Raw genomic sequence first — 26,043 nt, forward strand, 5'->3', positions numbered from 1 at the left:
ATACTCAAACTATGAACTGGTTTCGGAGGCTCAAAAAGTCTCATAACGTCTCATAACACTATTGTATGTAACTGCCCATGTGTGAAAAGGTATTAATAATGTTCTCATAACAAGCTAACCTGCTAATAATGATTAAAAAAAATACTTGTATTAAAACCAAATGTTGCTAAAATTAATCACACCAACCTACAGCCCGAGTGGCAGCATGCACTCAACAAAACAAAGCAAATATAAAACAGCACTTGGGGAAAAAAACAAACAAAAAAAGCAGGTACTGAACCTGAGAAACAGCCTGAAAGGGTGTCCTGAGTGACACTGATAAAATTGGCTTATTTGCCTCATTCCTGGATTCACCTTCTTTTCCTCCACACATTAAAGCTGAGATTGCAATTTGTCTTGCTGTTTGCTTTGAATAGTCCTTAACCGTATCATCATCTCAACTGCGCTGGTGGAAAAACACGGGAGCATGGCGACAGCCAAATGGCAGTCTGGCGTCTCTGCTGCAGACTAGCTGCCATTATGGCTGAGAGCAGCATTTATTGTACAATTAGGGCCAGCTAGATCTACCTGTAATCATCTCCATACAGGTGTGAGCTCCTCTCTGGACAAGGGAAGTGACTCATCACTTGTCAAACATCAACACTTTGATGTCAGTATTGTTCAGCGTGGAGCCCTGAGGACACCTGAGCACTACTGTTTGCCTGTTTAAAACGCTCTAAGATTTATTGCATTTCACATAGTTAAAAGAAAACACACAGGCAACAGGAAAAAAAAACCCTCTCTTCTTACTGATGACAGATGTTCCACATAACATGAATCATTTGATTTATGAGCTATCTCCCCCCCTCCCCCCTGTCTGACAGTCAGAGTTATGTGTCAGGAACATTTTAACAAACAGTCATAGGTAAACAACTTCCCTTGTAGTGCGATGCTGCCGAGCAAAGTGCTAAAACAAATTTTGTAAGACACCACAAACCTGGAGGGCAATTGGAAAAGTGCGATAACAATCCACAAGTTGGTGTTATTGGCAAAAGGGCTGTAGTGTGGAAAAGTAGCCCTTTCAGATATAATGGGCCTCTAACACCAGCCTTTGAGACCTGCTCTCACTGTGGTCAGATGACAACATTACTATAAAAAGTGTTGACAGAGGATCACAAGCTAGAAACACAGCGATGAGGTTTATATTAGTGCAATACAGGTCATCTTCAGTTAGGCTGCAGTTCGAACAGTGTTGTACCTCCAAAGTAAAAAGTATAACACTGTATAGTAGCTTTAAAAAAGTTTAATGTGCATGTATATGTAATTTTTTGACACAGCCTCAGTTATCACTGTGATCTGTGGGAATTTCACGATTGTAAAGTGAAGCTTGTAAAGGAACAACATGAAGAGAAAACCATACATTTAGAACAAAACAATTTTAGATAATACAAAACTAAGGAGTGTCATCCTTATGGTTTATTGTCACCAGAGGATATTAATTATTTGTTTGATTTTGAATGCACATGTTTGTTTTTCTGTCATTTAAAGCCTTCACCCTCTTTGACATATGGAAATAAGACAAATTGAGACAATATGCTGATATGTGCTAAATGAAGTGCAGAGTCTGGGGGCTGGCTGGCCTTTCCAGAGCTGTCGGTAGATCAGCATGGCTAACTCACACACCCAAATCCCATACCGCAGCACATACATGCGCAGACTTATGCGCACATATGTTGTATAGTTGAAATGTAGAAATCAGTGTAACCTTGTGCATAAGTAGAAGGACAGCTTTTCAGTGATGATTAATGGGTACAATGAGTTGGCACCCACCCTTCTTCAAAGCACTTACCATTTGTTCTTTTTCCTGATGTAGTCTTTCTCAGCGAGGTTAATGAGGTAAATCATTGGTTTGGATGTAAAAAACAAGTATTTGTTCAACACTTCGATCTGTAACAAAGACAGACGAGGCAAGTTCTGAAAATCCGAACTTTCCAAAGTAGCTTTTGAGGAGAGCACAAACAGATAAGTGAAGCCAAATCAAATTAGAGTCTGGTGTACAGGCACGGTGGGGAGCGACTATAAAGCCTCTGAATCAAGATCAGCATGGCCAGATGTCATCAACTTGTACAAAAGTAATGTCAAAATACAACCAACAAAAGACCGCAAATAATATTAACTTGTGATTTGTTCAAAAACACAACTGAGGAGGAAGAGGCAGCTGTCTTTTTAGGTCAGAAGAAAAAAGGTTACCAAGATAAATCACATTAATATGTTTGCCTGTGTCATCAAAGGCTTACCTCCTTGTCGTTCCAGTCATGATAGTAGCGGACATGTTTCTTTTCATCGACTACCCAGCTCTTGATTTTGCACATAACGTCCTGTTTGGGGTTAAAAGAGAATGAACAAGAAGCCATTAAAGGAGATGAAAAAGAATATAAAACCAGCAGGGTATGGGGTAATTATTTCCTAAATGCATGGCATCCTGATGCCAAAATGAACAATGGCTGCGCTTGCATTCAAACAGGAGTGGCCTGGGTTTGACAAGGATGGCATGCACAAGACCCCTTTCCCTCCTTCAAATCATGATAAAATGCCTTCTGGGGTGTGTCGCTAAGATTCACAGTTTTATACATCAACATTCCATCGGGACTGTTTAATGAATAGGATAGAGAGAGGATACAAAATTGCAAAGAGCAGGGCACTAATTGGAAGTTGGTTAGATAGGTGTAAATTATTGGTCCTTCCTCAGGCACTTTGCAGTATGTAGTCATACTGAATGAGCACTTCTGAGGTACAGAACAAATTATTCACTGTTTCTTCTGGAGAAAATATTGAGCATTTTCATCTATGTATGCCACATTCATTACTGAGGTACTTGTGGGTTGAGACCATAGGCAAGACTGGGTCTTGACAGGATCTGGAAGCGGAAAAGGGTGGGAAAATGGGAGGGAGGTAGTTATAAAATTTGTAATAAAGAAATTGAGCCTATTATTGTTGATCCAGCCCCACAGAAATTAGCGGAACACATTCTTTTTGTTCCTGTCAACTTGACCTCCCCCTTCATATAAAAACTCCCCCACCCCCTGCAACACTCCCCCTACCTCCTTTTCCCTCCCCAAATCCTTGCAGCACTTCACAATCATACTCCCTTTTGAAAGAACTGAGGAAAAAATCCTGCCAGAGCCTCAATTACACAATGGCAGAAAAAGCTCCACACACTGACCCCCAGCCAGCTGCATTCACTCTCTGCACATCTCTCTCCACAGGAATTCTAAAGGCCTTTTAGTCAGGCAGCCAGAGTGCAGCCAGCGGGAGAGAGCGCAGGAAGAGCTGCATACACTCCGCCCGCGCCGGCCCAAGTCTTCACAGAGAGATTAATCATCTGTGAAATGGAAACAGCAAACGGCCAGTGACACATACTGAACCCGCTCCAGGTTTCCCTCATCAGCTCGCGGCCGCCGTGCAGCGCTCCTCTAACAGGCAGGTGTTAATAAAAGGCATATAGGTCCCACAGGGGTCAAACACATACGCCTGCCACCATGAAGCGCCGCTGGTGGGCCGGCTTCTTATTATTGTTTTGTAAGGATGGGGATTCTGAGGATTCACATGGACAAAAGCAATGAAACATTGTTCTTGTAAACACAGCAGCAGAAAATAGATTTAAATCTCTATAACAATGCATACATATGAGCCCTGTTCTGCTGGCGTACATGAATTTTGCTTATACTTAAAATGAAATAATAAATGATTTTTTTCATCCTAATTGGAAACTTTAACCATATACTATTTTACAAGTTCAAAATTTCTGATTTGCTTATTTCCCCCTTAAAATATCCACTTTTCTTAAATGCCATATCTTCAGCCATGAGCTCATGCTGCAGCTATAAGTGAATGAAAACTCAAACCAATATGACATTCTTTTTCATTAACTTTGCCCCCTACCTATCAGATAAAACTGCATTCCTCTTCCTCACATATGTCCCTTTTAGTTTACAATGTCCGTCAACCCACGTGTTTTGCCCCACTCTGTTTCAGTAGGAAGTACATCAAAAAAGAATCATGGTGCCCTCACAACACATCCTGCTTCATTTAATCAGGATAATAATAATAATAATAATAACAAGGATAGTCTGTGTAATAATTTGTGGCAAAAACCACAAATATTTAACATTATTCTTTTTGAAATTCATGTATAATTATATAGTCATACAACAGTTTTCTTTCACAGTAATACATATAATTTCTATATCTTGCATAACAATGCACAGTATAGTATTTGATAAACAAAAGCAAACATGTACATGTATATTATCTCAGGGTCCTTAATTTAATTGTGCTGCATTTTTCTTAAGCATATTTTGGCAGCTCAGTAATTTGAGTGGTTTTGTCATTATGGTTAGAAAATTTCACATTTTTTAAATACATTTTTTTATGTAGGCAGTCACGTGTTGGTGTTAGTCTTATTTGGTTTTCACAATATAAGACAACATGTGCTTAGATCTAATTTTGGATTTTTAGGAAAGCTGAATGTAAAAGACTGAGCGGTACACCATCGTGAATCATGATAAATTTACAGATGTGATCATAACCAGACATCTAAATGATAAAATAAGTTGTATCTCATTGTATTTCCATTAATATAATTTTTAAAACAACTCCTAGAAGCAGCATAAAAACATTTTTTGCTCAAATTTGTGACACTTGTGATGCTAACACTGGAAATTAAATCTTATTTCAAATTATTCAGTAAAAAATTAAGTAATTGCCATATAAATTGTTGAACATCATTCCCTTTTTATTTCATCTCATCCTCTGGCAAAGCAAATACAAGCACTATTGTTTCTTATAAACTGTTCATTTTTAGAGATAGGGTTGATGCACATGCTGTGCATATAGACACTGACATAAACATGTGTATATGTATCTGCACACAGCTGAGCATGTTTAATGCCAGGCTCAGCCTGTGAAGACAATCACATAATCCCCCCCATCTAAAAGCTTGGTGCAGCCTTTGATAAGCACCATTCTTCGCTATCTAAAGAGGTCTTCTATAGATTCTCACTTGCTGACGCGTGCACAACCTTTGACAAGTAATGTAGATCATTTTTATTCATTGCCTAAAATTGTTAGCGATTATTGGGGTGGGGGGTTAGTCTGAGGGGAACCAACCAAACACAGGGTCTTTGCAGCAGGTGAAATAGCCCCTCTCGTTAGCGTAATGAGTGGTCAGAGCCTCGGTTTGTCGGGGCCTGAAATTGGGCAAGTGAAAGGCCAGATCCCCTCGTGTGTTGGCCCATCCTATTCTGCTCCAGTGATGGAAGGGCAACATGAGACATTTACAGCCAAATCATCACTAAAGTTGGCTGCTAAGCCTCATTACCTTAACAATATGACAGTCTAAATGTGTGTGCATTCACATATATTTTGATCTGACATCCAGGATGTGGAGGTTTTTTCCTATCTCAGCCTGCATTTTGCCCTGCACCTCATTGTATGTAACCGAGAATCCTCTGTCAAAGAATATTCTAAACATTTATGGTATTCATAGCGAGGTATAGGCATATGTGTCACCCACTGTATGGCCTTGCACAATTTTCTGAGCTGCTGTAGGTGTATAAGCATGAGCAAGAGCTGTTCCATGATTTGAGTATTACTTAGATGAAAAGAGCTGTGTGGAAACACTTTCATTAGCCCAGCACTGTGACCCAGGGTCGGCAGCTGAATAAGTAACTCTCTATTAATGATTTCTACAGCAGAAACCCCCTGACCGTTGATCACTTTCAATCTTAGAAAGGGAAAAAATGGGGCAGGGGGAGGGGTGAGACCTATTGGAGGGAGATTAAAAAAAAACATACTTTTTTTCTCCTTGGCCATGTGTGTGGGAGGGTTATTATTTGTGTCTTGCTGTGAGGGGGAGCAAAGGGCCTGCTGGGACATTGACTCACATATTCAGGTTTGAGTTTCTTGTCACCGCCTCTAATGGCCGTCTTCTCCAGCTTGTCAATAATAGGGCCGATCATCTCCTCATCTTTCAGCCTCAGCTCCTCATGGATGATTTCCATATCTCTCACTGGGTCCACTGTCCCCTCAACATGGATGATATCCTCATCCTCAAAAGCACCTGCAGCGACAGTACACAAACACACACACACACACCGGGCATCACTATAGAATTATTTTTTTTCTGCTTTACATGAACAGATGTGGTACAAGCAACAGAATCAGAGGTGCAGAATCAATGGCATTGACTTCTTGAGATCAAATTTGAAACAGTGATTAATTTTTGTCCTAAAAATCATTAGCTTTTACAGAGAACATGAAAAAAAAATGAAAGAGCACAGTGGGAGTCACAGGAAAGTCATAACAAATACGACAAAATATTCAGGAGTACACTTAATCTTTCTTTGTGTCTGAACTGTAAGGAACCAGCTTATAGTGTCAAAGTAAGCTCCCCTGAAATTTGCTTTAAGTGCAACAAAACAGGCTTGTCTGTCAGTCTGCAGGAAGTACAGAGTGTCTGGTCATGCATTTTCTACCCCGCTGATTAGCTATTAAAGTAAAAATATGACAAATAAAAAAGTCAACAATCATTAATGACAGAAGACAGTCTTAATCATTTGTGTCTTAGATGTGGCTGTGCTGGTGATTAGCCAGCAGCAGCTCTCAGGACTCTGATTGTCCAGCAGAGTGCGTGTCACGGGTGTACCTCTCTCACATCAGAGTGACAGCCTTTAAAGTTACCAGCATCAAACGCAGTGGACTGAATGTTATTCCAACGTGTTCTTTAATTTACAGCCCACACAATTTGAGCACAGTTTTTTTTAAAAAGCACTGCTTAAGTAAAATGATAATCAGTTTTACTGACCAAGTATGTTACACAAACAGGGAATTTCCTTCCAATACAGAACCAAGGCAGCCATCTGCAGCACCAACTCACACAAACCATCAGGGACAATCTGAGGTTCAGTGTCTTGCTCAAAGCCAGTTCAACATGTGGACTGGGGAGAATGGGAATCAAACCACCCTACCTCCTGAGCCACAGTCATCCAAAAATAGCAATACTGCAATATAAACACAGTCCACAAAAGGTACAAACCTTAAAATTGGCAAGATGTGTTTAATGTATCAAAAGTAGAAGCATTTATAATTCAGACAAATGACCCCTGTAAATGTTATACCATTTTACTGTATAGTCTATCACTAACTAGCAGGCTGTAGTTGACTGACCAGTGACTCGAGCTTGAACTATTTTATAAACTGTTACAATAGGTTAAGTGTGGAGTCAAGTGGCACAAAATGGACACAGGCAATAAAGTACATATACCTCAAATGTGTACCTAACTGTACAGTACTTGAGTAAATTACCACCACAGGAGAAATCTGCATGTTTGATTTGCAGTAGGTAAGCACAGCAGCTGGATTTGGAATACACATTTTCATCAGTCATTCAACAACAGTGACCTCTCAAGTTCCACACTGTGACATAATGGGAATGCCATCTCATTCAACAGAGAAGTGACTGTCAGGTGAATGATGACTTAGCTTTAAGTACTGCTGTGTTGAAGGACACTATGTCTGGAATGTGCATGGTGGAGTCACTAAATGTTATCAATAATCTATATGCATGTGTTGACACCTGAGTGTTTGAAGGATTGCCGACAGTCGAGGCCCTGCAGGATAATAACATCACCACGGTGATCACAAAGCTGTCAAGTCAATTCTTAGCAAGTTCGAACAGTGACACATGTAGAAAATATTGATGATCCATAGTTGTCATGATGGACAACAGCATACCTGAGATTCAGGCAAACCTTTGCAGAGCTGCATCCTGTATGAAGTCCCCTGCAACTCTACTAATAAAATGAATGGCCTGGTTGTGAACACAAATTTTATAAGAGATGCCAGCAACATTAGCGACCTAGCTTTATAGATGGAAACGCTGGCCCAGATTTAAGTACCTCAGCCACTACTATTACATGAACCATATACAGACATTCATGGTCCCCAGAGGATGAATTTTAATGAATAATTATGCACCGATGTCCCCTCTAGCACCACCACAAGTTTGGCGTTTATGATTTATGTGTAATATCTTAACAACTGTTAGATATATTGCCATACAATATGGTACACACATGCTACACTGTAAACATTGTACCTGCTACACATCAGCGTATTAACATTGCCATGTGTTTGTTAGCATGCTGATGTTAGCGTACAGCTCCAAACAACGCTGTGTCTGAGCACAGCCTCACAGCATGTTTGTATACTCTTAATCTTGTTCAAGAACCAGTGCCTCTGATACCAGTACTGAATATTTTTAAATTAGATGGGACACTAAATTGTAATCCGAACCAATATACAGTAAACTCCCCATGCACTATCTTTCTATTGAGTTAAGGAGGGATAAACACCTGATTTTCCATGAAACTAAACTACACTAAATTTGACAGTTTAACACCACTCATCAGTTGCATCTAAGCAGCACAGCTCGACAACAAAATGACAGACAACCAGAAGTCATTTGCCACTGGTTCTATTACCATGCAAGTCAACAGAAGCTGTAGACTTTTGTGCAAGCTGTCATCCTGTGCGTTGTCCTCATGGTGAAATGAACTTATCCAATTACTCTTTGCCTAATCAGGCTGTTTTGGTTCCTCTCCTCTTGCAGAGGTACTCCACAGTATAAACAGTTCACTTACACCACACAGAAAGGGGCTAATCAGTGGAATTATTGTTTTGCTGCTCCAATTTACCAGCTCCCTGTTCAGCACTGATTGGAATGAAAATTTGCTATTGTGCCTGCATAAACTCAGAAAATATAATGCAATGTAATCATTTTGTTAGCCACAAGAATATGCATACATTATAAACTATTACAATGTAAAGTTTTGACGCATTGTCTCAAATGTAAAATGCATACGAATCTATAGTTGACATCATATGATTAGGCACAGAGGTTTTAAAAGGTTTGCCTGGTTAATAAACCATTCATGATTGTTATAAATCACTGTTAATGAAAGCAACAGAAATGACTATATGCGCAATCATTAAAAAAAAAAAACTTACTTTCTTAAATAAGTAATCAGCAGTTTCTAACCATTGTTATATATCCTTCTAAAAAGCTGATAACGAGCAGGAGCAGCTGATCGCTCACTATTTAGTCATCAGCTGACACTCTCCGCTGACTACCACATATATCAAAGTAATTTGCTTTAATTAATTTCGCCTAATTTAACATTCACATCTACTGCTGTCCCATTCAAGGCTTAGAGCTAGAGAACAAATGCACAAGGTGAAAGAGAGGCAAGAAATCTGAGGGGGCAATCTGCACAATTAGTCCTTTAACAAGTGGGTCTGGGTAGGGCTCTGTGAAGACTGGGCTGTGGTGCCACACAAAGCTACATGCAAGACAGTAAAAACACACAACACAGAATAAAGAGGGTGGAAAGGCCCTGTTTCAGGAGTCAGGTCTGTCTCACATTTTACATTTTACTGCTTCATGTCTTAGTGTATGTTCTGAAGACACTATTAACAGGTGCTCCTTTATTGACAGAACAAAAGGATTAGTCTCCAGAGGGTGAGTGGTGCTCAATGGCCTGATTAGGAATCAGGCTAAGCTCTGTAAAATTATGGGCTTACAGTGGAACTGCAGAAGGCTAAAACTCAATGAACTGACATTTCAAAAATGTAAAACATTTTGGAAGAAAAAGCAGATACATACAATTTATTTTGTTAATGTTTTTTACATTAAGCCCATTATGCAGACTTTCCTGCAATCCACTTATTAACAAATAATTGAAGAACTGAAGGGGCATAAGCCTTTTTTAAATGAGCTCTCAATTTTCAGTTTGCACAGGTTTAACACTCAAAAACACCATACAAACTCCAGCTATCATTACTTTTCTGTCAGCTCCATAGACAAGGCAGTCATCTGAGTCGTCAGCATCAATACTGATTGAGTTGCTTCTTCTGATGTTGCTACCTGAGAAGATATGTGGTCAACATAATTCAGGTAAATTACAGTATTCATTGACTCCTAACTTCCTGTGCATGTTTTCACATGCAAGATGGGTAAGAGCACATCTAAAGAACTTGCATTCCTCGTACTGCTTTTAAAATGTTCATGCAAACTCAATGCTGCAATTCTCCTGGCATTCAGCGCAGTAAAAGCTATTTTATGAGTCTGTTAGGAGTAACACATTATGGAAGTCTTCCCAGTATAAAAACACTGGCAATGCACACAAGGATATTTATGTTCATTCAGGGAATCTTCTTCTTGACATTCATTTTAGGATACATGAAATTGGCAGCAATTTGTACTACACTGCCTCTGTAACAGAGTTTGTGGCATATTCAGCCTTGTTTCTTTGCATATGTCAATTATGGCAAATACATCGGCTGCTAAAAAGCAGTTAGGCATCAGAAAATGGTGGGTTTGAGCCCTTCAGAGATACACTCATGTTTTCTACATGATCCCATCATTCAAAATAGTTCACAGTGAAATCACAGTGCTTGATAGTATGACTATCAGTACCTAACAAGGCGTCTCCAGTTCCAGTGTAATCTACTGTCAGCTGCAATGTCTCACACCAAACTGAGAATTAATGGTGCGCCTTTCCACCACATTTGATATCACTGGAAAAAAAACCACACCATGTAGGCGAAAGCTGTTCAGACAAGCCTGATCTGAGTGGAGCTGAAAAGTTAATCTATAAGAGAGACTTCAGTTTTCATGAACTCTGGCATGAACAGAAAACAGTGTTAATCCCCTTATCATTATCTTAACCTCTGTTATTCCATTTATTTTGTTAAACCACGAAGCAGGAGAGTGCCTTGATTGAAAGGAACCACCATATGCACACCACTGTTGTCCCACATCATTCAGAGAACAAACCTTTTTAGATCCTTAACTACTATAGTGCTACTGATTGCACAGGCACCAGCAATTTCCTAACCAACCGCCACCTGAACAATGATGTGTTCAGCTTTCAGGCCCTCCAGCCTTTCAAAGGTGAATCATTTCACAGTTTGGAACGAGATCTCCATAGCAACTCCTCTTTGAAGGGTTTAGAATCACCATCCAATAATTCTATGATCATCGGGCCTTGCCATTCCCAGTGGTTCTTTTCACAGCGGACAGGCAAGGGGGGGCATGAAGAGGAAGCAGGAAGATTCTACAGTCTATTTCAGGCAATTCATCTTGCAGCCCCATTAGAATTCAAAATATTGCGACCTTCAATCACTGGGCATGTTATCTGGAGCTGTGGTGATCTCCAGTCAAGATGGGTAGACATTTTGCTCTAATCATCCATGATGAGTGGAGGCTGACAAAAACTCTTCATTCTCACTGAAGCAAAATGCTCATTTAAATGCTGTGACAGCACCTCAAGACAGCCCGAAAACACACAAAACAAAGATGAGCCCCACAGCCTAATGATCGAGATTTAAGAATCGCAGAATTGTTTAAATCAATGCCTAACTTAAACAAAGAAGAACATTCAGCACAGCACAGGGCAGCCTATTTTTCTGATGCATTTATTATGCAACATGTCTATTTTTACTCAGGAATAACAAAACATATGAGGAAGACAGGTGCTAGGACACAGCTGACACGTCCAGAACAAAGTGAATTTTAGTCCAAGCACGATGTAGGAAGTGGGTCCTATGCTTCTTATCTACTAAATATCTTTTAGTGTATCATGCACTAATATAAAAAGACATTAAAAAAAGAAACAGTATGAGGAAATCTGATGTGCCACAGTTAACCCAGCATCTGTAAGAGTGTGACAGCACCCATGACAATAATTACTAAAGGCCAATTTGAACCTTAGTGTTTTGTTGTATTTTGTTATTGTTAAAAGCAAATAAATCAGCAATAAAAAGATTTTCTGCACTGAATCCATCACATTAACACAGACCCAAGAAAACATTTGTGCAAATTCATCACTTTCCTTTGCCCTTATCTAACACCTCAACATTTGTTTCCTCTTTGATAATCTCATTTCATTTTCATCAGAAGTACTTGCCTGATTAAAATTATAGTTATTGGTACCTGGTTGATGGTACCTTAGCAGAAAACAGTGTTTCATACAGGCTCTGAAATCCTGTTGTTTTGTGTTAATATACAATTATATACTATATATTAAATACTGTTATTACAATAATTACTGTTCAAAGACATATCATTGATAATAGATTAATATAGTATGAGAGTGATTTGTTAATGGAAATATTTGTTTAGAAAAAATGTTGTTAATGCTAATCTAATGAGAACAGAGTATTAAACTACAGTACCATCACTAGACAGTGATGTGTACTTCCATATTTTTAAAGAGATGCTACTTGATCCTAGGAACAACCCTTTGGATATTAAAGGGTTAACTGGGAGTGTTTTTCCTTGAGAGTCTAAGGACAGGTGCTGTACAGATTATAAAAATCTTTGAGGCAAAATTATGATATGTGATATAGAGCCATACAAAAAAACACTGGCTTAACTTGAAAGAATTTAGTCGTGAAAGTATTAAGCTGAATAACATGTTTGGTTTATTCTTTTCATGAGATTTGGTTAAAAAAATCCAGAACAGTCATATCCTTTGAACTGCATACAGAGACATTAGAAATGTCTTAATAAGGAGGAAAACTAAACCTGCAGTATGACATAAATGCATAAATGTAGCTATGACCATTAGGAAGCGTAACACCAAAGTATAGAGGTTTAATAAAATACATTCAGTTACTTGTCACCGGTTCTGTTCATTATTTTTATGGACAGAATTTCTAGGCGCAGCCAGGGGCCAGAGGGAGTCCGGTTTGGGGACCACAGGATCTCGTCTCTGCTTTTTGCAGACGACGTTGTCCTGTTGGAGCTCACTAATTAACATGTTGCATCTTGTTTGTTTAATCGTGTCAGAAACAAAGTGTATAAATGACTGTTTACTTCTGCTAAGGAGGTTATGTTTTTGGTTCTGTGTGTGTGTTTGCTGGTTAGGAGGGTTACAGACAAATGGGTGGATGGATCATCATGCTTGGTACAGACATCGGTGGGGACCAGCCCTAGAAGTGATTAGATTTTAGCTGAAAAAAGCCAAAAGTCAAGGTCACAAAAAATGAAAATCACCAAAATACCTATCTTTAACATGGGGCAAAATTAAAAATAGGATAATCATAATCACCTTTATTTGGCCAAGTATGTTACACACACAAGGAATTTGTTTCCGGTACAGAACCGAGGCAGCCATCTGTGGCCCCCATTTTTTTTACAAACCTCCAACTAAAAGTGAAGTCTGATATTTGTAGTTATCTAAATGTAAAGAGGTGCAACATGTAATAGAATCAGAAGAAAGTGTGTCTATTATTTGGCATTGCAGCCAGTAAATCCCTCGTGGTGTACCATTTGTCAGAGCTTTGGACTCCGGCATTCCCCTGGAGGAGCTGGAGGAAGTGTCTGGAGAGAGGGAAGTCTGGGCATCTTTGCTTAGACTGCTGCCCCCGCGACCCGGTCCCGGATAAGCGGAGGAAAATGGATGGATGGATGGATGGATGGATGGATGGATAGTTACATCTTTGTAAATTTGGGCTTTAAATGATGTCTACATGCTTTCACCATTAGTTGACTCAGCTCTTTATATAGCACTATTACATCACCTGTTGCATTAATATACTTAAACCACTTACAGTATCTGCCACTTTCAGCAAAAATAAAATCAAAATTTTAATAACTACCATTGTTACCATTTGTCTCAGTTCTGCAGGTGCTAGATCACCATGAAAGGAGCTAGCAGACTGTAAACAAAGCAGAGGGCTCGCATTGAGATCCCACGTATGTACTTCAGACGAGTTATGGTTATTTTGAGCTTTTGGGGCAACATTTTTTTTTACAAATATGCAGCTCTTGTGCTTTGTAATAAAGAATTGTGTCACTCATTGCAGTGGTGTGTTTCAGTGATGTATTTTTAATAGTTTTTGAACAGCATCAGAGGTCTATGGCACAAACAAATAAGCTGATCCAGGTTGGAAACTGACAGACATTAACTGTAAGTAGAGGTAATTCACAGTTGGTTTTAGTCTCCGTGTGGAGATTGTTGAAAATGATTGAATTGAATTGACTGATGATGATTAAATGCTATTAATATAGAAAATGGAAGACCGTAATTTATTACTACATCAATATTGCGAACTTAGTCAGCAAATGAACAGCTGACAAATTCACTCACTACCTGACATGCTTAGATAGTCACATGCATGGAAGCCACTGAGCCGGCTAAGGTATTTGGATGTTTGTCAAGTTTGAGAATTTGTAAGTTGGTGAGTGATAAGGCACAATTCCTGGAAACCAGCCATTACTGGCATCAGTGAGGAGGAAGGCTGGCCATAAATCATCTCTGTCTGAATAGTCAATCCAGTTTGCTCTTACTGCTTGAAACTAAATATTCAATTTGATTTGCTCCCTTTAAGCAGTTTATCTGGGCTGATGTTCAAATGATGCATTAGCTAAACAATTAGCTAAACACAAATACAATGTCCTACTAGATTCAGAAAAGTTATAGCCAGGTTCAATTCAATTTGATCAGTCCTTAGTGTCAAATTTAGATATTCTACAGTTAGCAATGATTCATGTGGAAGTCACTGAGGATACTGAACATCTCTAAATAGTGAAAACTTTTGAGGTGAGTAAATAGGACCTATTGCTTGAGAGGCACAAGTGCCGATTTGTTGTCTACTGATGCTTTAATTTGACCATATTACGTATGTAGCTCCTGGTGATGCTCCCAACATGTTTGGCGGGTCTTTGAGTACACAAACTAACCCCAGACAGCAACTATATCTAAATTGTTAACACTTTAAGATTCATATTCCTTTACATTAATAATATTTGTAAACACAAAACAGGCCTATTTGCAATTATGCAATAAAATACAGAAATTATTATTTCCTCATTTATAGGTCAGACTTCTAAATGATATACTTTATGTGAATATATATTTAATCTATATGATAATAAAGTAGGGATTGGACCTTTCATACGTTTACATAAGGGGCTAAGTCCTTAAAAAAAAAGAGGAATTATGTGATGGTGATAACAAAAGAACTACAATGCACAATCATGAATACTGTCATAGCTTTAGCTCACTGTTCATCTAATATTGTTGTGTAGTACATTTGGTGAACAGTTTGTCAACCATGGTGTTTTAGTGCTAGTGTTTTCCTGGCATCCAAAACTGCAGACTGAACATAAGACGTGAACCAATTAGCTTAGCTCGTTTAGAACAAGGAGGAAACAGCTAATGTCCAAAAAAAACCCCCCCCCCCCCCCGGCTGCACCTCTAAAGCTCACTAATTAACATGTTGCATCTTGTTTGTTTAATCGTGTCAGAAACAAAGTGTATAAATGACTGTTTACTTCTGCTAAGGAGGTTATGTTTTTGGTTCTGTGTGTGTGTTTGCTGGTTAGGAGGGTTACAGACAAATGGGTGGATGGATCATCATGCTTGGTACAGACATCGGTGGGGACCAGCCCTAGAAGTGATTAGATTTTAGCTGAAAAAAGCCAAAAGTCAAGGTCACAAAAAATGAAAATCACCAAAATACCTATCTTTAACATGGGGCAAAATTAAAAATAGGATAATCATAATCACCTTTATTTGGCCAAGTATGTTACACACACAAGGAATTTGTTTCCGGTACAGAACCGAGGCAGCCATCTGTGGCCCCCAACTTGGGGGTTCACTGTCTTGCCCAAGGACACTTCAACACGTGGACCACAATGCCAAAAATGCCATATCTCCTTCAAAAGTCATCAAAGTCATTTGAAATTTGACATACATACGTAGAGTGGCAATGTCTATCACCAGACCAAATTTAGTCCGGATCTGATCCATATTCCTCAGCTAAGTGCCTGCTGATCCTTCCCTCACACTTAAGAAAGGAGTTATCGATTTTCTGATCTTGCACTCAGCAAGACAGCAAATATGCATATTTCTGAAATGGTCAAGCTATTTCATTACACATGGATGTCACTAGCTGTAGTATTCAGGGAAAAACAAACAAACAAGCAACAACAACAAAAACTCACATACTGTGTGATTGACACAAGAAGGCATTCAGGGCATGATATATAACAAATGGTTACAAACTGGACTGGACTGTTTTCATGATCAATCTGCCAGTTGTTCTTCACTTAATCAATTAATTGTTTAGTTGATAAAACATCACAAGATATTGAAAAATGCCGATCACAAGTGTTTTGCCTTTTTTCTTGAAAAAAATCCTTAAACATTTAACCAGTTATCAAATTAGCAGCTTGTTTTTTTGTCCATCAACTAGTTAATTAACAGACTAGATGTTTCAGATCTACAAAGGACACAGTTAAGTAACATTTGTCCTACTCTACTGCAAAGGTCTCGTGTAATAGATCAACTATTTGTCCTAAACACAATTACCATTATTGTATAACATCGAAGGACTTTCCTGCAGCAGAGGAGGGGGGGAAAGAACCTCAACTTAACCAGGAGTTCAGGTGCTGAAAGCATGAATATCACAGTGTGAAAAGAAGCTACGCCAAAAATAACAGCTACTTTCCAGTTGGCTACCCACAACCACAGCCAGTCCCTTAGGATTAAATGTGCTCTTACAGCAGTATCTTAAGGCTAAATTCTTACTGTGTGTCATGCAGCCGTAAATAAGTCTTCATTATAAGTGAACTATAGAGGTTTCCCACAGTGATGGAAGGGGGACACTGTGTGAGCATTCACACACCTAATTGCTGGAAACCAAACATCTGGGAATAAGGCCAGGTGAGCTGGCAGAGCTGCTAGCAGGGCACAGAAGAGCAGATGAAGTAGAACATGTCTGTGTCTTGTCTCAGACAGTGAGCATCTAGCCACGTTCCAGTCACTGCAGCAGCTCTGGGAGCACTTAGCCTAAAAACTATTTGGTTATGAGACCGGGGAACACCAGGCATTCAATAGAATCCGCTTTCAGGATGTAATCCTGTGCCTTAATAGTTTTGAAAGGTACTTGTTGAAAGTAAATCCGCTGTTGGAAAATATTCATATTTTGTTAACTACAGTGGGAATTTTGTGACCAGACATCAAGAAGAAAATGCAGTTAGACTGCTTCTCTGGAAAAAGTAGACTCTTTCCACATTCATGTCTTGGTAAAACCTCTCTACACACATTTGGCAACTGCTAAACAAAGAACTGTAAAATCCAATGTAGGGAACAAAAGATCATAAAAAATCAGGACAATTGCTGGTGTCCTCAGTTGGCACTAACAATCACACGACGACACTGAGCTGTTTCATGTTACTGAGACTGTTCATCTCTTTGTAGTGTCTTTATAAATGCTTCTACTAAATCACAGACAAAAAGAAGAAGAAAAAAAAACATACTACCCTAGACATGGAGAAGTGTGATTCCCCGTAACCATATAATCAAGCTATATAAGAGTAGTGGCTTTAGCACTGCAGTCTGTCTGACACCAGATAGATATAATTACAAAACAGCTATGTTTAATGGGTAACTTGTGAAACATAGCACATTGTTTCCAAGGACTTCACGAGACTGAAAACAATGGCATGCCAGAGTAGACAGATGTAAACACACACAGAGAACAGGCTTTCGATCGGCCTGTTTCCGATTGTTGTGGATGTTTGTCATCTTTGTGCGAGTAGGAACAAAAGAATTGGTTTTGGGTGAGGATCTTTGGTCCATATCAAAGGAAGGGTGGGTGTTTTTTAACCATGTTCATAATAATGTATATAATAACATATACAGTCCACAAGTACTGTAGCTCACATCATGGACATTAAATTGATACAGAATAGCAGCAAACTTACTGTTTCAATAAAACCTGACCTGACCAAAGTTCCTCTCACCTAAATGTCTTGTTCACTCTGTAAATCATTGCTAAGTCTTACAGAGGGTGGTCTTCCTCATTAACTTCTCACAAACTATAGCGTTATCACAACGAAAAGTTATTCAGAAACTGCACTGGAACAGAAGTAATACAGTTGTCAGTGATACACAAAGACAACTTAGGAACAATATAAGAAAATGGCCTTAATCTTAACCCTTTCTATCACCACCGGTTCCCTAATCAAAGCTCCTTTCACACTGAGGCAAAGTCAATAACAACATACAATCAGTATACAAATACAGCTATTTTTAAAAGAGCCTCTGCATTCATTTCAGTTGCTGTATAATTTGAATTATTCTAGCATGTAACACTTTAATTGTGTAGGACAAAGACCATGTCAGAAACACAGAAGAGCTTGAGGCAGAGGGAAAGTGATTTGAAGGGCTTCCTTAGTGAGGGACATACATAGCTAACACATCTATATATCCAAAAAATAACAGAAGGCAGTATTTCTAATTATTCCAAATATACAGCATCATTTTTAATATTATTTCTACAGTTATCATTATCAACATTTTGTAATTATTTTTACTGTGGTATTGGCACTAGTAAAACATTAAGTTGTTTGTCATTTTTAAAAGTGTTACAAAAATATTTGGGGAAAAGGGGAAGGGAAAAGAAAAGTAGACCTTCATTCTCATGTTTATTAATAACTTACTTACCTCTACTGTACCCAGACTTAATCAACAGTGGCATTAGGCATTATATTACAATAATAGATGGTGCTTCGTCTTCAGTCGTGCAATGTTTCCAAACCTCAGGATATGATATGTATGGTGTGGAGCCTAAACCAGGCGCAGATCCTTTCACTTCTTATTTCTGTGATTTTGATTTCTGGTCTGACTTCATTAATTCTGACTGTTATGTTGACCTTGGCACCCACCACACAAGACATCCTGCTAGCAAAGCTATAGCAGAACTAAGGCCTCTACTTTAATAAAAAGCTGGTGGCGGAGTCTTTTAACACAACAAAATATTGTCAATGGAATGGCTTTAGCTACTGTATATAAACTACTAGATACTATACACTCAGTTGGCAGGTTATTAGGTACACCCGCATTAAGCCGGCATTCAGACTGATCCAGTAAAAATTTAACTGCCTGCTGTGCACAGGGCTGCGTTGGTCAGGGGGTGAGGGGATGCAGTGGGAGTGCGGTGGGTGTAGGCCTACATGATACGGCCACGTTGGGACGAGTCAACCTTAGTGACCTCATTCACATTTCCAGCCTGGGAGTTTCCATTGTGTTTTGGTTAGCCATGCTACTAATGTAGACTACTCTACCTTAGCACCAATTCTACCACCGCTTAACATCCACTCCTAATGTCATGTCATTGTGGTGTGTTACATGTGGCCCAAATTCAACAGTGAATAGCAGTGAATGCTCATGCTAACAAGGTAAAGAAAAGTGTATTCTTCCTGTGGGCATACAAGCTGAACTAGGTCCAGCTTTCTCACAGCACGGGGTTGCATTATTTTGCTAGGGTCCCCTGCGATGCTGGTACCAGCTGAGGTGAACACAATCCCCCACAGAGAGATGCGCTTTTTCACACCTTTGAAAAGCAGTGTGAACATGGCCTTAGACTGCATATCTGTACCTAATAGACTGCCAACTGAGTGCTTTAATGTGATTTGTTGATGAGATGAAATCCAAAGAGGTAAAGCAAGACTCAACCTCTGACTCACGTGTCAGGTGGAAGATGCCATCACAGGCGCTGATATGTGACAGGAAAGCGTTTCCCAGGCCTTGGCCAGCATGAGCACCTTTCACTAGGCCAGCAATGTCGACAACATTAAGGAACGCTGGGATTTTGCTGCAAGCCAAGAAGCAAAAGTTAAAAATGGTCAGCTATTTATAAAAACATCAGTCCCCTTTTAATACAATTCTACTTTGCATTGGTTTGTGCTGCAATTCAATATAACAGTATTGTTAAAAAATTATACCCATATGAAAACTGTGTGGCTTGTTTTGTGTTAAAGTGGTGCCAATCATAATGTTTCTTTGAAGTTATAGGCTATGATGTTATTGAATTGCATAATAATGTGAAGTGGTATGACTATATTGCATGTCCATAAGTATTATTTTGTTATATTACACAGCCTTATGCTGGTTTACTGTTTACTTGCCCGTTGCATGGGGATATGTATATACACATTGAGAGCTGATGTACCAGAGTCAAATTCCTCATGTGTCTGACACACCTGGCCAATAGAGCACATTCTGATTCTGAAGTGTAGTGTAATTCCATTACAATCAAACAACTCTCTGTGCCAGCGAATCCAATGAAAAGACCAAAACCAACAATGGATTAGTCTGTCTGTCAAGATGTGAGATTTCACTATTTCACTGTATGCCACACACTGTGGCATGCAGCCCCAAGCCAGCTGGTTTCTAATGAAGAGATAAATCTATATATATTGTTATAATATACAATATAATATATTGTTTTGTAACAACAACAACACTACTACTACTACTAATAATAATAATGACTGAGCATTGTATTTTTTTAAACAGTATCATTCAAACATTAATAATTGAGGACTGTTTAGTAAGGAGGATTGGTACATATTTGATCCACTAATCAGTTTTTTGTAGGTCATGACCATCACTGGATGTCTGTGACACACATGTGTAAGCTATACAAGACTATGTACTGTATACACTGGAAACACTTGAATCAGTTCAATGATGTTTTGGTCTTTTGATGGGATTTGTGTACAATAAGAAATATATGCATTATCACCAGCTTTATCCTTAAGGTAAACAGGGTACACAAGTATTACAGAGCTGTAAAACTGCATTGCACTTTTCACACAGGTGTTTTATTTGTATGGATATTGGCGTAGTTATTTATGAATAGCAGTGGAATCAGTTTTCCATGTGTTTAACTAACAGTTTTGAGCATATACAACACAGGACACAACTGAGTACAAATGTGCTAGTGAGATTTACAGTGCTCTTTGAAAAGCAGGAGCTTAGTTATGGTCACTGAAATTCATGTACTGAAACGTTCTGAGCTATTCAACATACCAGCTCTTGTCAGTTAAAAGAGATTTCCTGTGAATAATGTGTCAGTATAGCACAGCAATATGAATTCAACCAGCTTTAACAGCCTCTATAAATGTGTATGATAACTCAGGTGTTGGAGGTTCAGATGCATCAGAGAGCCTTGGAGTAGAGCAGCAATCATACATCATACAGAAGTTGCAGCTACATGTCAACAACATTGTTATATGTTTTCTCATGCCTATAGCAAGGAGACCGCCAGACACTACAGATCTGAAGTGTGAATAATATGTGAATGATGAGACCCCATACCTGGCAGGTTTGTGAAACTGGCAGAGGAAATCATAGCGTTCATCTGGAATGGGCACTCTGCTTTCATTTGGGTCAATGGTGCAGAAGGGGAAATTTTCAGCTGCAGCCTGACTCTTTGTCAACACGTTGAAAAAGGTTGACTTCCTGAAAATAAAAACAGCAGTGAGGTCCATCCACCTAACAGTGTTGATAGAATGATCCTGAAACATTTCTAATCTGTGCAAGAAGGAAAGGGTTATTCTAAGTGACTGAATATTTGAACACAAAATTATGCAAAATACATTAATATACCAATTACAAGGTCAAATAATTCCATTATAGTTCAACTGTGTAGAGAATTGGGGGGGGTGAATTACATTTCAGATGGATCTCAGCTGTTGAACAGGATCAGCCACATGTTGCTCCATGTTGTGATCACAGAGAGATTTATTTTCTATGGCACAAGCAGCTCAAGTGTACTTCAGAATCTACAGACAGTGGCAAGTGTCAGAGCAATAACGGCATGGCAGTTAACTATAATCCAGGAGTTTCCATCTTTGTCCTCTACCTCAGTGCTTCACATTGAAATGATTATTTGCTAAGTCCTATAAGCATGAAATTGCTTGTGATTGCTAAAGTGCGTGCATTAATTCCTTATATATAGCTGGATTGTTTCTCTAACATACTTGAAGACTTTTTTGGGGTCACCTTGAGGTAAAAAAATTTTCAAAAGAAAGAATAACTACCTACAGTAACACCACAACCATTGTCAGGTGTAAAGATGACTTAGCATTATAAACAATTATACAGAAAATTACCTACTTAGCAAATTATTAACTTACTTAGAAATGTTCAACCAGAAATTAGACCACTGCTTTCCCACCTGTTGATGAAAACTGTGCACCAAAGAGAGCTAGTAAGTGGAGTTAAGATTACTTTGTTAATTCACAAATCTAGTTTTTCAATTTAAAACCCCAGCGATCAGTGTCCAGATAAAAGTTTCAAAGACAATCTGAGCTCTCGGTTCAGGAGCTAATGCTAGCTAGCAGCTGCTGGCAGATAACACACTGCAGATGAATCCATTTCTGTCCTGTCTGTGCTCAAACTGAACACTAAAGTGGACATTTGGACATAGCTGAAGCATCCGCTGCTGTATGAGATAGTATTTATTTTTTTAAATTAGCTTATAGATGTATGTAGTGTATATATCTATGATGGATCGTGGGCATGATGCTCCAAACATGACGCATTTACCCAAAAATTCAACACCATGTGATGCCAACTTCCCATTCTCTATTTATTAACAGCTCTGTTATAAACTATACAAGTGACTAACATTTCACTGGTTTCCAAATACAAACAGTGACAGATTCCTTTCACTTCTTTGTTACAGCCTGCTGTGTCTTTTTAGCTTGATTAATTAATCAGAGTCAACATGTTCAATGAACGGATTGATCCATATGTCCTGGAAAAAGCAGAAATGTGTCCCAGCCAAAAACACGTAACCATCACTTTCTAACATTTGTATTTCCTGGGTTGATTGAGTAATATTAAGTGGAACAATCAGGCCCTCTTGATTAATGAAGGTGCTTCGCTTCACATCAGTTCATTAAGTCTGCAGCTATAGTTAAACCTTTCCAGCCTTATACCAGGAAGTAGGCGGTTAAGAGAGGCCTTTCCTTTGGAAAATGAAGCACTAAATACCAAGTTAAGACAGAAGAGCAGAAGGGCGAGGAAGAAGGCAACTGCAGAGTAAATGCACACACAGCAGAAAGGTGTGATTTTGCAAATTTCTTTCTAGTTATAGCTATACACATGTTCCTACATATATTATTTTCTTCAAAAGAGTCATAAGGCAACCTGTAAGACAATGATATGACATGTTAGTAACCTAATGTTTTAAGTAAACAACCATGCCATTAGAAACCATGTTTCTAATAAATTACCTTTGTTATGGTTGTTAATAGTCCACATGCAAAACGGTGGATCCCTAGTTGCTCTGCTAGCCTGAATAAGGATGTTGGATTCTTTGTTTTTCTGCTTGAATGCCCTGCTAATCTCAATCATCTCGGTTATTCTCATACAAGCTGCCTAAATCAGTCTCTTGATGACACTGTTAGATTGTTTCCCTGAGCTCACATCTATCCACTCGAGATAAATGAACACTTGTATATAAAAAAAAACAACCTTTGCATAGTTTATGTAAAAATATCATACAAATTGTGTTTGTCTGTTAAATCAGGCCCAGTTTTGCTTTCGTATGTGTTGTTTCAGGTTTACAAAAAGTAAACTATTTAAAATCTCTTTAGGAACAGAATAAAATATTAACTTATTAAAGAGACAGCAGTAAATTGGTTTCACAGATTCACAAGGTATAAGGTGTTTAGATTATTTGTTCACATTAACTTCTTAATTTAAGTATGTATTGTATGTCAAAAGACTGCATGGGACAGCAGTGTGTGATGAGTTGATGAGGCACACCGAGCCGATGCACTAGGTGAAAGAACGCTACTCATGTGGATCTCTCTCAAATTAATTTCGAGCTGAAGGCACTTAGGCCATGTACAGTGTATACTGTACAGTGACTAAACTTTTTTTGTGCCTATAAGCAGGAGGGTGACAGTTAATAGAGCAGGTGTGGCTCTAAGTGTAGGACTATACCCTCTCAAGTTTCCCAAATGTGTGTAAAGTGGTTACACCCAGCAAACAGCAGGCTGGCATCTGAACAGTTCATTCACAAAGAAACCATTGGGTGGTTGAGAAGTTGTGCTTTGACACAAATGTGGTATGGCAGCCCACAACCTCAATTATTATTACTTCTTATACCAGGAAGAAATTGTGGTGTCACTGCAGTATAGGAAATGAAAACACTGGATACTGGCAAGATCTTTGTGCAATAAAAATCTGGCAAAACAGCTTTGGTACACTATATGTGAAGAAGCACAGACTGAAAACTGAATCCATGGAGAGTTTATTTTCCATGATCAATATCCTAAATATATAATGAAATAAGTCCCATGAAAAATACCCTCAGTCTGTCTGCTTCAGTTTAACTGAAACAATATCTGAAGCTTCGAGTTCACAGATTCAGCTTCTGGATAGTATCTGGACATTATGGGCCTTAACGGTCCCTCCAAACCCTGCAGTTTTCACGTCTTAAAAACTTTCTATGCTGCTTGAAAACAACAGTTCTGTTAAAAATGACTTTAAAATAAATGTGAGGAACTTCAAAATGATGAGAACCTGTCAGCTGAACAGCTGTATCACCACAGCTCTTCCTGTAGCTCAAAGGGAGCTGCATGAAAGTCAGTCTGCTCTGTGATTATGCTCTGTCAGTGATGTTGCTGGAGGACTTGGTAGACCTCCAGCAACATCACTGACAAGGTAGATTTGTCTGACCAGGTTTGATGTGCAGACAGCATGCCAGCCTCCTAACACACAGTACACTGCAGTGCAGAGTCTTGTCAGGTTGTCCACTTCACCAATAAAACCCTCTGGCAGAAAAACAGGTTGGAGACTCGAGCACTCTTTGACTCTCCAGGTTTGTACGTAAGAAAAATGCTCAAACTCGTAAAAATACCATTCATACAACCCTGTCTTTTTGACAGTAAGTGCTCCATTCTCTTGTCACTACCTCGTACATTTTCACCCTTCACATTCATTCATTGTGTTTGATTACATCAACATACTGACAAGAACACCTCAGGAAGACACACTGTCCAAGTACCAACTTTTAAATCAACCACTAGCTGCTCACAGTAAACTCAGCAAACACAGTAAATTCTTCAAACACATCTTCACAGCTTGCATAATACAAGCAGCCTCCTTCTCCCCTCCTTTGTTGTATCTACAGTAGGGGCTGGCCTGCAAAGTGGGTCACTGGTACAATAAGCACTGCAAATACTGTGTCTGCTTGTTCACTTTGTGATGCGGGTTATCTCTCATGTTCCTGCACAGTCTAAAGCCACAGGTTAGGTGGTCTGAGAAATCTAAATTGCCTGATATATGAAGGTGATAGTGACTGTTGGTAGTTCTACAGTGTGACTTTTCCAGTGATTTTGTGGTGAGTCGTTCATGGTGTGACGTGACCATTTACCAGTGATCGCTAAGATGAGTTTAAAATGAACAGATGACAGAAATATAGATGTATCGTGGCAAACTCATCAGTCACCTAGAATTTAATATTTTCTTGAACTGAAAACACACTGTTGTAAAAGAATACATACTACATATTCATAATACATATTGTAAAAAGATCAGGGCTTTAACTATTACATATAAGCCATTTGTTTTGATTGGTTTATGTTCAATCATAACACTTATCTGCTGTAAGAAGTAATGGTTGAAGAGTTTTTAAAAAGCAACTCACACCCTTTTATTTAGACAAAAAGAAAGTTAGGAGACATGGGAAGAAAGATGAAACACTGTTGCTGGATCTGAGCCACTGTTAGTGGTTCCACAAAGGTCACAGCCTCAGGAGCAGTAGTCTGGTTGTTAAGGAACTGTCTGTATATTTAAATGTACACATTCCCTTACATTTTATTCCACTCTTTAGTCGTGCATTCTGCTGTACTGGGTTTACATCCAGACTTACATGCATTTATATTTATGGCATCACAGAAGGCAAATATAGCTCAGATATGGAGTGTGTTCGGTAAAGGCCAAAGTATCTATATAAAACCTTTTACTTACCCAACATTGGGCAGGCCGACGATTCCTATTTTCAATGAGGTGCCAAACCTTCCAATCAGCGGTGCTGGCTTTAGTGCATCGTCTCCCTTTCCCTAGTAAAGTCAAGGTGGAGATGTCTGCAGTCAGAACGAGCACTTGCCATTACATAATCTAC

At 38.9% G+C, this 26,043-nt stretch overlaps 1 protein-coding gene across 3 annotated transcripts in view; it reads right to left on the reverse strand.

Moving 5' to 3' along the window:
• Positions 1 to 26,043, reverse strand: part of LOC109958117 (obg-like ATPase 1) — a 45,112-nt gene that overhangs the window by 15,734 nt on the left and 3,335 nt on the right. For all 3 annotated transcript variants that reach the window (XM_020596497.1, XM_020596498.1, XM_020596499.1), the window contains 6 exons: positions 25,890 to 25,981; positions 21,219 to 21,362; positions 19,583 to 19,710; positions 5,925 to 6,100; positions 2,277 to 2,357; positions 1,829 to 1,926 (listed from right to left, as the gene is read on the reverse strand). In XM_020596497.1, coding sequence (XP_020452153.1) covers positions 1,829 to 1,926; positions 2,277 to 2,357; positions 5,925 to 6,100; positions 19,583 to 19,710; positions 21,219 to 21,362; positions 25,890 to 25,981 — 719 coding nt within the window. The remainder of the gene's footprint in view (positions 1 to 1,828; positions 1,927 to 2,276; positions 2,358 to 5,924; positions 6,101 to 19,582; positions 19,711 to 21,218; positions 21,363 to 25,889; positions 25,982 to 26,043) is intronic.

This window comes from Monopterus albus, unplaced genomic scaffold (genome assembly GCF_001952655.1).
Source record: "Monopterus albus unplaced genomic scaffold, M_albus_1.0 scaffold30.1, whole genome shotgun sequence".
In the NCBI taxonomy this organism is placed as follows: domain Eukaryota; kingdom Metazoa; phylum Chordata; class Actinopteri; order Synbranchiformes; family Synbranchidae; genus Monopterus; species Monopterus albus.